We start from the raw sequence: 12,159 nt of genomic DNA, 5'->3' as shown, positions 1-12,159 counted from the left end.
AGTTAATAACGATACCATATATTTATTAAGTAAATTGCGTAATATTTCATGTGAACTGTCACACGGATTCAACAAAATCACCCACATAGTGTTAACTATATCATTTCTTGCTGTCTCCGCAAGTAGTTTCACTTCCTAATAACAAAGATTACATTTATTAAAGAAACAATCTGTTAAAAATTATATATATTTAATAAATAATTAATGAAATATATTATATATAAGTAAGCTTCATTTTTCGAAAACAAAGGAAATTCTTAAGTGATCAGACCCAAAAAACCACAATTATGCAAACAAATACAGTACGGTCGACGACTCGTGGCCGCCCTGAAGTTAGGTTTTCCGAACTATTGCATATCGTGTGTTCGAGAAGAAAATCAATATAATTAAAACTAAGAGAAAACGGCTTAAAATAAAGTCTGAGTAGCCATCTACAGCTAACTTATAGTACTGTAATAAGGCTAACCTGTTCAGTAAGTATAGGTCGCCGTACAAGCATTTTCACTAGTACTAAATTGTCAGCGGGTTGCTCGTCTTGCGCTAGCACGTGTTGCAGGTATTCGCAGTGTAAGCTGCGACCGTCCTCACTTAAATAAAAATATATAATGAAAAAATATATAATAAAAATAAATAATGCTAAAAATACAAAATGTATTGAGTTTGCTTTACAAAATGTTAAAAAACATAATTTTAGTCTACTAATTAAAGGAGAAACTCTCAATTTGTCGGAATCAGCTATTTTCTTAGGTGTTACTATAGATTCCAAACTCCAGTGGAACGCTCATCTGGAAGCACTTGCGGATAAACTCAGCTCTGCCGCGTTTGCAATTAAAAAAGTAAGACAAATGACGGACGTTGACACTGCTCGACTAGTCTACTATAGCTATTTCCATAGTATTTTGTCGTATGGAATGCTGCTATGGGGCAGTGCTTCAGACATAAATTCAATATTTATCCTCCAAAAAAGAGCCGTGAGATATATTTATAAACTAAGAGCGCGAGATTCTCTGCGAGATGTTTTCAAAGATGCAGGTATTCTTACAGTTGCTTCCCAATTTATATACTACTAGCGGACGCGCGCAGCTTCGCTTACGTATTTAGGGGTGAATTCTAATAAACCATGAAACATGTGTTCAATAAAATATTTTTAAGAGTCTAAATTTCAAATTTTATAAAAATCGGTGGCGATTTAAGAATTTTTCCATACAAACTTTCAACCCCTAATTTGCACCCTTATGGAAAGAATTCTAGAAAACCATGAAACAAGTGTTCAATTAAATACTTTTAAGAGTCTGAATTTCAAATTTTATAAGAATCGATGCCGATTTAATTTTTTTTCCATACTAACTTTGAACCCTTATTTCGCCCCTTTAGGGTTAAAATTTTCCAAAATCCCTTCTTAGTGGATGTCCAGATTACGAAAGTAAACATCTGTCCAAATTTCACGTTTCTACGCACAGCGGTTGAGGCTGTGCGTGCGTCTTACCTCAGTCAGTGAGGACAAGTCCTTTTATATATATAGATAATATTCTCTTTGTCCGACAAAATATACATTGTCATAGTAAACATAGTGACAATCATACAATATTAAATTCAGTATTTAATGCATGTTCGCCTGGAGCCAGTTACCAGTTTAATATTAAGAAAATTATGTCCATGAATCTAAATGAGCATAGTACTGTTGTACTATTACATGGTCATAGTTTGTCAGTGAGGAAACAAGATATTATAAAGAGTATAGAAAACTTGCTTGACTTACATAGTAAAACTAAATGTAAATTTATTATATGCTCTTTTCCATATTCTTCTTCCCTCACAGAAAAACAAAATAAATACATATACAACCTGAACTTGACATTATATAATACGACAGAACGTCATAGCGACGCCTTATTTTATTTATATGTAAATAAATTTATTTTTAATAGCTGTAAGTTGACAGAAGATACGTTGTATCTACCTTTATATTTTAAGAAACAAATTGCTACTTTATTAGCATATAATATACAAAACCCCGTTGTACATGGTATAACGAAGGAAATTAAATGTACTAATAATACTTCTATAAAGAATAATGATGTAAGTTCCAATTTAAACTAGACAATAAGACAACGCCTAGGTCATTTAAATTTAACATTGTACATCAGAATATGCAAGGCCTAGGAGGCAAAGAACTGGAACTAGAATTATTTCTAAAAAAATTTAATATACATATAATGTGTATAACTGAGCACTGGATCTCGAGAGGTAACAATACAGTAAATATAGAAAACTATACATTGTCAAGTTCGTTCGTTAGAGAGAAGGCCATCCGCGGCGGTTCGCTTATATTAGTGAGAAATGATATACGTTGTAAATCGCGACCAGATATAGTAGCTCTCTCCGACGAACGCTCCATTGAATTGTCCTGCGTTGAATTCAATAGACATATTATAGTATGCGTGTATCGACCACCCTCAGGTAGTTTTGAAGTATTTGAAGAAAAAATGGAGGATGTTTTGAATATTTTGAGTTCGAATAGTAAATCTTTAATCGTATGCGGAGACTTTAATATAGATATACTACAGGTGACATCATTAAGCCTTCGTCTTTTAAACTTATTTAAATCTTTTAATTTGTTTAATATTTTCTCTGAACCAACTCGTATAACGAATACGTCCGCTACTTGTATAGATAATGTTTTTTGTCATTGTGATACTGTAGAAAAACAAATTATTACTAATCTTAGCTCGGATCATTGTGGTCAAATGTTTTCGGTAATAGATAAAACAGTCGCAGAACGTAAACAAATATCAATTAGACCAATTACTGAAAATAAAATTAATCTTTTTAATAATAAAGTGAGTGAAAAAATTGCACACTTAGAAATAACCGGATTAAATCCGAATCAGCTATATTGTAAAGTTTTTAATTTACTTACTACAGAGTTTGATAACATTTTTAAAGTTAAACAGATATATAAAAACTCGAAGTTAACTTTTAGCGACTGGGCAACTGTTGGTATATACCGAAGCAGAAACAAACTATACGAATTATATAATATGAGGCAATGGAATCAAGATCCGGAGTTCTTGTTAAAAGTTAGAAATTTTTCAAAAATATTTAAAAAGTTATGCGTTCAGGCGAAGTCTATGTATATAAGAGCAAAAATTTTGAACTCTAATAATAAAATTAAAGCTACATGGGATGCTATCACTACTGTAACTGGGAGATTTAGAGCTGTCAGTGAACCTATTAAATTAAAAGTTAATAATATAATCTTAAATTCAGATTTAGAAGTGGCAAATACTTTTCAAAATTTTTTTTCTGATATATCTACTGCAGTAACACGTTCACTGCCATCATCTCCTTCGGAAGCAGAATGAATACTAAAAACCCATGTAAATAGTTGAAGACAAAATTTTGTGTTTAAGAATGTGTCACCAGATGAAATTGTCAAAACTTTTAAAAGCCTTAATTTAAAGAAAACTGGTGACTTATGGGGCATGCCTGTTAAAGTTTTTAATTCAATTATACCTAATATTGCTCCTTACCTTGCTTTAATTTTTAACAATTGTGTAGAATCCGGTACTTTTCCTGATTTAATGAAATATAGCAAAATAGTGCCGCTTTATAAAAGTGGAGATAGATCTGAGCCTGGAAATTACAGACCGATTTCTGTTTTGCCATCCTTAAGTAAAATATTTGAAAAAATAATGTTCAACCAGCTCACAATTTTCTTAAATATTAACAATTGTTTCCATATTGAGCAATATGGTTTCACCAAAGGTAGGTCCACTACGGATGCGGGTGCCGCACTCCTAAAGCACATTTATGACGCATGGGAGAGGTCACAAAATGCAATTGGAGTGTTTTGTGACTTATCCAAAGCCTTTGATTGCGTAGACCATGTAACTCTGTTGTTAAAACTAAAACATTATGGTATACAGGATACTGCCCTTGACCTTATTGCCTCATATCTAAACCAAAGAATCCAGACGGTTAGTATAAATAATGTAAAATCATCTGGATCTCCTCTAAAGATGGGCGTTCCACAAGGATCTATACTTGGTCCTCTTTTATTTCTTCTTTATATTAACGATCTGCCTTTTTATGTGAAGAACCTATGTGATATTGTACTTTTCGCGGATGATACCTCTTTAATATTTAAGGTTGACAGAAATATAATAAACTATGACGAAGTGAATAGTGCATTATCGCATATTCTTCGTTGGTTTGATGTTAATAATCTAATGTTAAATGCTAAAAAAACGAAATGCATCGAGTTTGCCTTACCAAATGTTAAAAAACATAATTTTAATGTAATAATTAAAGGGGAACCTCTTAATGTGTCGGAATCAGCTATTTTCTTAGGTGTTACTATAGATTCCAAACTCCAGTGGAACGCTCATCTGGAAGCACTTGCAGATAAACTCAACTCTGCCGCGTTCGCAATTAAGAAAGTAAGACAAATGACGGACGTTGAAACTGCCCGACTAGTCTACTTTAGCTATTTCCATAGTGTTTTATCTTATGGAATGCTGCTATGGGGCAGTGCTTCAGACATCAATTCAATATTTATTCTCCAAAAAAGAGCCGTGAGATATATTTATAATTTAAGAGCTCGAGATTCTCTGCGAGATGTTTTCAAAGATGCAGGTATTATTACAGTTGCTTCCCAATTTATATACTATAATATTCTATTTGTCCGACAAAATATACATTGTCATAGAAAAAATAGCGATAGTCATACGATAGAAATGAGAAATAAAGATAATTTGAATTTGAATTTATATTTATATTTTATTATTTTTTTGTGTAAAAATGAATGTATATCAGGGGCGTAGTCTCTATAAAATACAATTACAACCGGAATTTCTAAATGTTAACAAATAACAATTAAAATATTTTTTTTTTAGTTTCACACTGTACTTCGCACAAAACAGGGTAGACAGATAGGATTTGGAACCTAGTGTTAAGACACTCTGTTCCCATTAAGACACTGCTATTCGTCACTTTCTACCGAAATATTGAAGTATTGTATGTTGAGTGGCGGAACTTAAAGCCGCGCTTTACTTTGTTACCAGAGCGAGGATATTACAATATTCAAAATCAAATTCAAAATATTCTTTATTCAAATAGGCAATTATTATAAGCACTTTTGAATCGTCGAATGAACATATGAACAAGAAGCTCGGTTCAGAAGGCAGTTCTGCTGAGAAGAAGCGGCAAGAAACTCAACTTGATGATTATCCATACCTGAACGAATATCATCCGATACTTTAACTAGTGCAGTAGTCGTACTATACCAGGCCTAAAACCGAAGGAAAGGAATGGTAAAATTGAAATAGGCCGGTAATCTGACATGGAGGAAGGATTGCGGTTTTTAGGCAATGGACTTAATTGGGCCTCTTTCCATGCTGGAGGAAAGGTACTGGTATTTATGGAAAGGGTGAAAATTTTGGTAAGAACAGGAATCAGAAAGTCAAGGATTGGTATGATCATATCAATGGTACAATCTATTACATTTGCTGGCAGCTATCCTGCATTATATTCAATAGACATTAATTCCATACATGCTTACCACATGTTGACCCACAACAGTTACAGTTTACAGTCACATGCTTGGATCCATGCGTCACGGCTCCAAATTAAATAATTAATAGTAAATAGGTTTACCTTCACAAAGAAGTCGTCACTCTTTGCCACTTATATAGTATGTCGGATAGGAATAAAATATAAAAAAGAGAATATAAAAAAGAGAAGTATGGTAAAGTTATTAATGGATGACAATAGTAATGTAAATCATTGTGTGTAAAGCATTAGAATATTAAAATAAGACAACTTTGTTTATTTTTTTTTTCTTGGTGCATAATTTTTCTGTCAACCCTACCCTCGTGCATTCCTCTCTATGTCACAACCTTGTTAATCCTAAAAAAAACATCATACCCATGTGTTGGTGGCCAGCACGCCAACGCGTCTGCCAACGCCTTGCGCCGTTGCCAGGTGTCGGCCAGCGGTGCCAACATTCGCAGCGCCTCGCGACGTCCCTGAGGGTCCACTATTTTCCCTTCTAAAAATAACATATATATTTATTAGTTTCACGTTGTATCCCCATTATAGCAGGATAGGCAGGGGGAACCTTGTGTATTGAGTGGCAGAACTGGGTATCACGGTTTGGATTGCTATTAATATTTTATTTTTGTATAGAGTTAAAATATTCAAATATATTATGATAAATTCGAAAAAAATTCGATGCAGTGAGCAAATTTAATCACATAGATCTAAGCTCATAAGGTCATGATAACCTGAATAGTTATAAAGTTTGATTACAACATTTGAGATTAAGAAGAAATTTATTTGTATTTTATTATTTTGTACCAGTTAATTCTTGAGCATAAGCGGATTCGGGCCACTCAGTTTTAAATAAATCCACGGTGAATTGTGCCACTTTGACCACATCTTCGCCATCTTGTGCTCTTGCGCGTTGACTGAGCGATAGAAGTCCTAGTAGAATAAAATTAGAATATGACACTGATAGATATTTTTTATTAAGTTAGTATACTTCTGAAAATATTAAAGAATAAATAGTATTAAGCATTCCATCTGTTTATATCTCTAAGTATGTAGTAACTAAAAATATACAAAATTATACCAGCAATGTCAAAGTGAGTGTGTTTGTTATGCTGTTAAGCATAAGCTATTCAATCGCTTATTTTGAAATTTTGTTTTAAGAATATAATTATAGAGAGAATATTAGAAAAATACCAAGCTGTTTGTGCGGTGGGAGACCAAGTTCAGTCGCTTTCTGCATCACCTTTTCGAGGTATTCTTCACTCAATTTAACACCATCCTTATGGTATTGGGCGATGCGGGTAACTAGCACTTCGATATCCCTGGTAATAAATAAATATTAATAGTAATTTTTAACTTAATGTTAATTTTTGTTTGAGCCCGTCGTGGCGCAGCGGCACAAGCGCGGCGCTCATTATTTCAACATCATTGAAGTCATAAAAGTTTATATTTGCGTGCGTGCGTGAGTGTGTGCGTGCTTGCGAACGTCCATGCGTCAGTGAATATTCATATGCGTGTGTCTGTGTTTCTGAAGTTATGTACTCTAGTAACTATAGACCCATAGGTGTAGAAGCAAGAACGTGTGAGTGGAGATGTACGAGTATGAGCGTGTGTGCGCGTGCATGTGCATGTGTGAGATTCACTCTACAGTCACCGCCTCATCAGTGGCGCGCTGCAACACGTGGTGCGCGTCGGCGGGCATGCGCAGTCATTGCAGCAAGGAGACTAGCGCTGCGGCGCGCACTCCGCCCGCGATCGCCCGCGCGTTCGCATGAGTCGTGTGTGCGACTGCGCGCTTGTATGTGTGTGAGACTCACTCTACATTCACCGCGTTGTCAGCGGCGCACTGCAGCACGTGGTGCGCGTCGGCGGGCACGCGCAGGCACTGCAGCAGGGAGGCGAGCGCGGCGGCGCGCACTCCACCCGCGACCGCCCGTGCGAGCGCACGCGTCACGCCCTCCAAAGCGCCGTGACTCATTTCTAATTCACTGTGAATATAAAGGTATATTCATGAGTTCACCAGATTACAAATATACGTTTCTTTTAGCACCATGCTGTACCCCGCCCTCAGCAGGGTAGGCAGTCTCTGTGACTGTTTAGTTTTAAGACGTTCCGTTCCCCATTTTCCACGGAATCCTCCAGGCATTGTTGTGTTATACTATTTACATAAACGGGGAATGATAATAGATGATAATAGTCAAACAATGTTTTACTCTCTAATTACCTAACCTAGTTAGTAAGTAAGTGTAAGTAAGTTTACACAGTATCATTGTACAATGTACTTCATATACTAATCACTATACGAGTATATGTGCAAGTAAAAATAAGTACTCACAACCACACATCCTTGGGCACGTCGCTTGCGTCAAGTATCGCCTGCACGCTGCTCGAGTGATAGTTCTCCAGGAAGCGTCCCCACCGACCCAGCTCTTGGCCCATTTGACCCCATGTTTGTTCACTAGAACGAACACAAGTGGGTTAGATTGAAGAAAATTGCGTAAAGACGCTCTGTTTCCCACGTTTCGCCTAGTAATTGTGTATTGTTTATATTTTCTAGTAATTGTGTATTGTTGCCAGAGCGAGGACACGTTAATCATTTATTTTCTCCAGTGGGAATTGAACCCACAACCGTTGTGTTTTAATATCAGATGTCAAGCCGAAATTATGAAATTACTAACTTTTTGGCAAATTTGAAATCATTCCCCTGTTCCTGTTGGCAGTAGTCCATCGCTTGCAGGATGATGAGATTGCGTGTGCCCGACGGGACGCTGTTAAACATTTGCAAATTAATATACAATATTATATATGTATCCCCTACGTAGCAGAGTAGGCAGAGGACACATGGGACCCTTTCGTACCTACAATCCGTTCCTCTTTAAAATACTTCCATTCCCGAATTTTCGAGGTTTAGTGTGTTTAGTTGAGAAGCTTAGCGCCGTAACCTTTTGCCTCGTTACAAGAGCGAAGCGATGGAAATATTAAATATTTCATTCTCCCGACTGGGTGGGATGGTCAACACAATCGTGGCGTTTATGGTCGCACGCATGTGTCATTGCGCTACTATCTCAACTTTAACTACACTAATTAATATACATATTGTCGGATTATGTCAAGTATAAAGCTGCTAATGATTTATTATGATGAATATACGACCGTTCCAGAGCCTCTCTAGAAAAGCAAACGGCAGCAACAAATTCCATGATCTCGTCCTTAGACAACTTAGTGAAGAAGCCGACGCACTGCCGCCAGCGCTGCATCCACCTCTTAGTGGCGCCGGTGGCCGCTACCTGGTTAGGATAATATTAAAATAAGTAATAAATAATTATTTGTAAAAAAAATAGACCGACTTTTAATACCTATAATTTTCCTAGGTAACAAAATTAAAATACAGAAATACATTTTAAAACAATTTTGATGATTGTTGTATTGTTCCCAAAATTTGGTACAAATTTGATTTATATGGATCAAAAAGGATTATTTCGATTTGATTTTTAGGTTTTGAGAAATGTGAAACATACAAATATAAAAACAAAATTACCATATGCGTTGAATATTATCTATTAAATATTAATAATATAATCGTCCAAATGTTAAATTGATTCCATTTTTCATTGAAGGTTGTAAAGAAAATAATCATTTACGGTTTTTAAGGATATACAAGGGTTATGTAAATAGAATTTAGAGCTATATTTATTTGTTTAACATAAAAGCGTGGACCTTTTTTTTGCTGAATTATTTACTAGGTACTAAAATCATTGCATAACTAACTCACATTCACTTAGGCTATAATATATTTATAAAAAAATAACATTGAATCAACCTTTTCCCGATTACCTAACCTCCTTTAACCATTTTCCCCTAATATTATCACATCACTGACACTAAAGAAGTACCCCGTGAGTTAAATGTACAATTTGTAAGTGGTTATGCGTACCAGCTCGCACACACTTGCTCACACTCAGCACGTGCGCACTGAAGTGTGCCGACAGGGCGCGCTCCACTATCACCTTGTAACCATCACGTCACTTACGCTAAAGAAGTACCCCGTCAGCCACTTGATGTACAAGCGGTGCGCGTCAGCGGGCGGCGCTACGGCAGGCGGCAGCGTGCGCAGCAGCTTGCACACCATGCCCGCGTTGTCGGCGCGCATCACGCTCAGTACGTGCGCGCTGAAGTGTGCCGACGGGGCGCGCTCCACTATCATCTTGTAGTCGAGGTCTGCTTAATATAATTCAATATAAATTTTGTAAAGCACTAGCAACACTGAATAGGCCCTGCCGATCGTGGCGTAACGGCACAAGCGTGCGACTGTAAACTCAACAGGTTGTGAATTCGATACCTCCACGAGGATATTAAGAATTACAATTTTTTATTTCATCTAGTAACGAGGCCAAGCGCGGCGTTAAGGTCTGCCATTCAACAATATCTTTTAATACATACTAAGTTCTTTCTGCCTATCCTGTACGGAATACATATTTTAAGCGAAAATCTTATTTTATTTTTTTATTATTTCTGTTATAGTTCACACTGTATTCCACACATAGCAGGATTGGCAGAGGGAACGTAGCGTTAGGAAACTCCATTCCCTAAGCTCCGCTGAATACACATTATTACACATTACTGTTGAGTGGCGAAACTTAATGCCACACTTTGTCTTGTTACCAAAGTAAGGGAATAATAATTCATTCCTCTGAATCAGAATCTAACATCTGTCCATCTTAGAACCGTCTTGTAAAAAATTAAATATTATAATAGAAACCTTACCCGGTGAAGCTGCCTTCGCTTTTTTCAATAACCTCAAATGTTCACCGACATTAAGTCCATGCATTTGAATTTTATCGTCAATTTTCTTCAAAATCGTAAAGAAGCTTATTAAAGATGGATAGTCGTTACCGCGGATTGAAGGCCAAAGTGCATCACGAATACTGTAAACATAAAATTAAGAACTTCAAATATTTTAAAATACTTAAAAACAGTAATTTAAATCTATGATCTAAGAGTCCCATTAAATATTTAATTATAAAAAATCCTAAATATTTTAAATAAAATGAAAAAAATACTTAGTATGAACAGTAACTCCAAGTATTGTAAATAACCAAACACTTTTCATAATCAAAATTTAACGTTGAGAATACGAGATATAATAATATAAAATACTGTTAATCTGGGAAAATATACACAACACTAGTAGTATACTAATTTATGAACCTTACACATTAAAATCGACATTATAGTATCCAAAAAAAGATTCATATAATAATTTTAAATTAGTTTTTAAATGTGCAAAAAAAATACGGTTTAAAGGCCTCCTCCACATAAGCAGCCGCTGGTATGGTATGTAGTTCGACAGTCGGTAAGGACACGGCAGCGTACTGCAGCCACACGTCCACGACGTCCAACTCATATTTTTCTGCTAAAGCACAAGATATACGCGCTTGTTCTGATCCGCCCGTTCTGTTTATAAAAATGTATATTTTTTTGAAATCTAGTGTCAAGACATTCGGTTTTATACTTGATTCTCGATACGTATGTTGAACGGCGGAGCTTAAAGCCGCGCTTTGTAGTTGCAGGGGGGGAGATTGAAAATAATACATTCCTTCAAGCAGGTTATAGTGCATTTAGGAATTATGGGTTCAAATTCATATACTTGTAGATATTTTATACAGTAAAAACTTATAATTTATCATTGTAAGTACACTTTAACTATATTATAATACTTATTTTTCCCATCATACCTCATCGCCGAAATAGCTCAGTTGGGAATCTAAAGGTTCGATCAATAAGCAATATTATTTTATTTTTTAAGTTCTTTTTTATAAATATCTTGGCCTGATTAAATATTTAGGCAACTTAATTTTCATCATTGTAAAAATATTATCATATTTATTTTTCTTTTATATTTTTTTTGTCAACTCGGTGTCTTCATTTGCAAATATTATGCATGTTTTATTAAACAGGAAACGTTTAATAACTATTTATCAATTCTGTTGTTTATCAGTATTAATTAAATAAAATATAAATAAATTAAGAAAATTTTATTTCCGGTTCTAGTATACAGAACACAACTTTATTTATTTAACTAACACGCATATTTCTCATATTTGGCATCAAGTTCGTAACAAAATGTCTTAACACTATTACATTTTATTTAAATAAGATTTTGAAAAATCAAACCCACCTAGCAAGACGATAAATAACCTCCGTTCTATAATCTCGATCGGCATTGAACAGGAGACTATTGACAGACAGTCCCAGTCGTCTCAACCTGTCCACTTCGCCCATGCCGTTCAATTTGTCCAAATAATGACGTATTACCGCCATTTGATCTTCTAATGCGTTGTTTTGTTTTAGCGTTAGGTAGGCCATCTAGAACAATGTAAATATTTTATTTTATAATCTTATTTAACGCACTTTTAAGGCTTTCGTGGTGCAGCGGCACAGCGTCTGACGGTAAACGAGACGGTTGTGAATTTGACTCCTTTTCGGCGGAATGAGTTATTTGATATTTTCTTTTCCTTGGGATGATGAAGACAGAGTGCGGCGTTGAAATCCACCTCTCAACATGCAATGGAAAACGGGCAGATAGTGAGAAATATTGTAGGTGGA

The 12,159-nt window shown here is 35.5% G+C and overlaps 1 protein-coding gene across 2 annotated transcripts in view; it reads right to left on the bottom strand.

Moving 5' to 3' along the window:
* LOC146536004 (NBAS subunit of NRZ tethering complex-like) overlaps positions 1–12,159 on the bottom strand; it is a 35,427-nt gene that overhangs the window by 673 nt on the left and 22,595 nt on the right. The window contains exons 31-43 of one of the 2 annotated variants that reach the window (XM_085192136.1): positions 11,732–11,919; positions 10,849–11,007; positions 10,318–10,478; positions 9,584–9,771; positions 8,707–8,840; positions 8,232–8,321; positions 7,889–8,011; positions 7,371–7,541; positions 6,748–6,875; positions 6,361–6,486; positions 5,929–6,052; positions 467–587; positions 16–135 (exon numbers count right to left, since the gene is read on the bottom strand). In XM_085192136.1, the coding sequence (XP_085048262.1) occupies positions 16–135; positions 467–587; positions 5,929–6,052; positions 6,361–6,486; positions 6,748–6,875; positions 7,371–7,541; positions 7,889–8,011; positions 8,232–8,321; positions 8,707–8,840; positions 9,584–9,771; positions 10,318–10,478; positions 10,849–11,007; positions 11,732–11,919 (1,833 nt within the window). The remainder of the gene's footprint in view (positions 1–15; positions 136–466; positions 588–5,928; positions 6,053–6,360; positions 6,487–6,747; positions 6,876–7,370; positions 7,542–7,888; positions 8,012–8,231; positions 8,322–8,706; positions 8,841–9,583; positions 9,772–10,317; positions 10,479–10,848; positions 11,008–11,731; positions 11,920–12,159) is intronic. The other variant, XM_085192137.1, reaches the window with a different exon arrangement.

Source organism: Heliconius melpomene, chromosome 10, assembly GCF_056956725.1.
Source record: "Heliconius melpomene rosina isolate 202511_hmr_F chromosome 10, ASM5695672v1, whole genome shotgun sequence".
In the NCBI taxonomy this organism is placed as follows: Eukaryota; Metazoa; Arthropoda; class Insecta; order Lepidoptera; family Nymphalidae; genus Heliconius; species Heliconius melpomene.
This window is presented reverse-complemented; position numbering and strand designations above follow the sequence as displayed.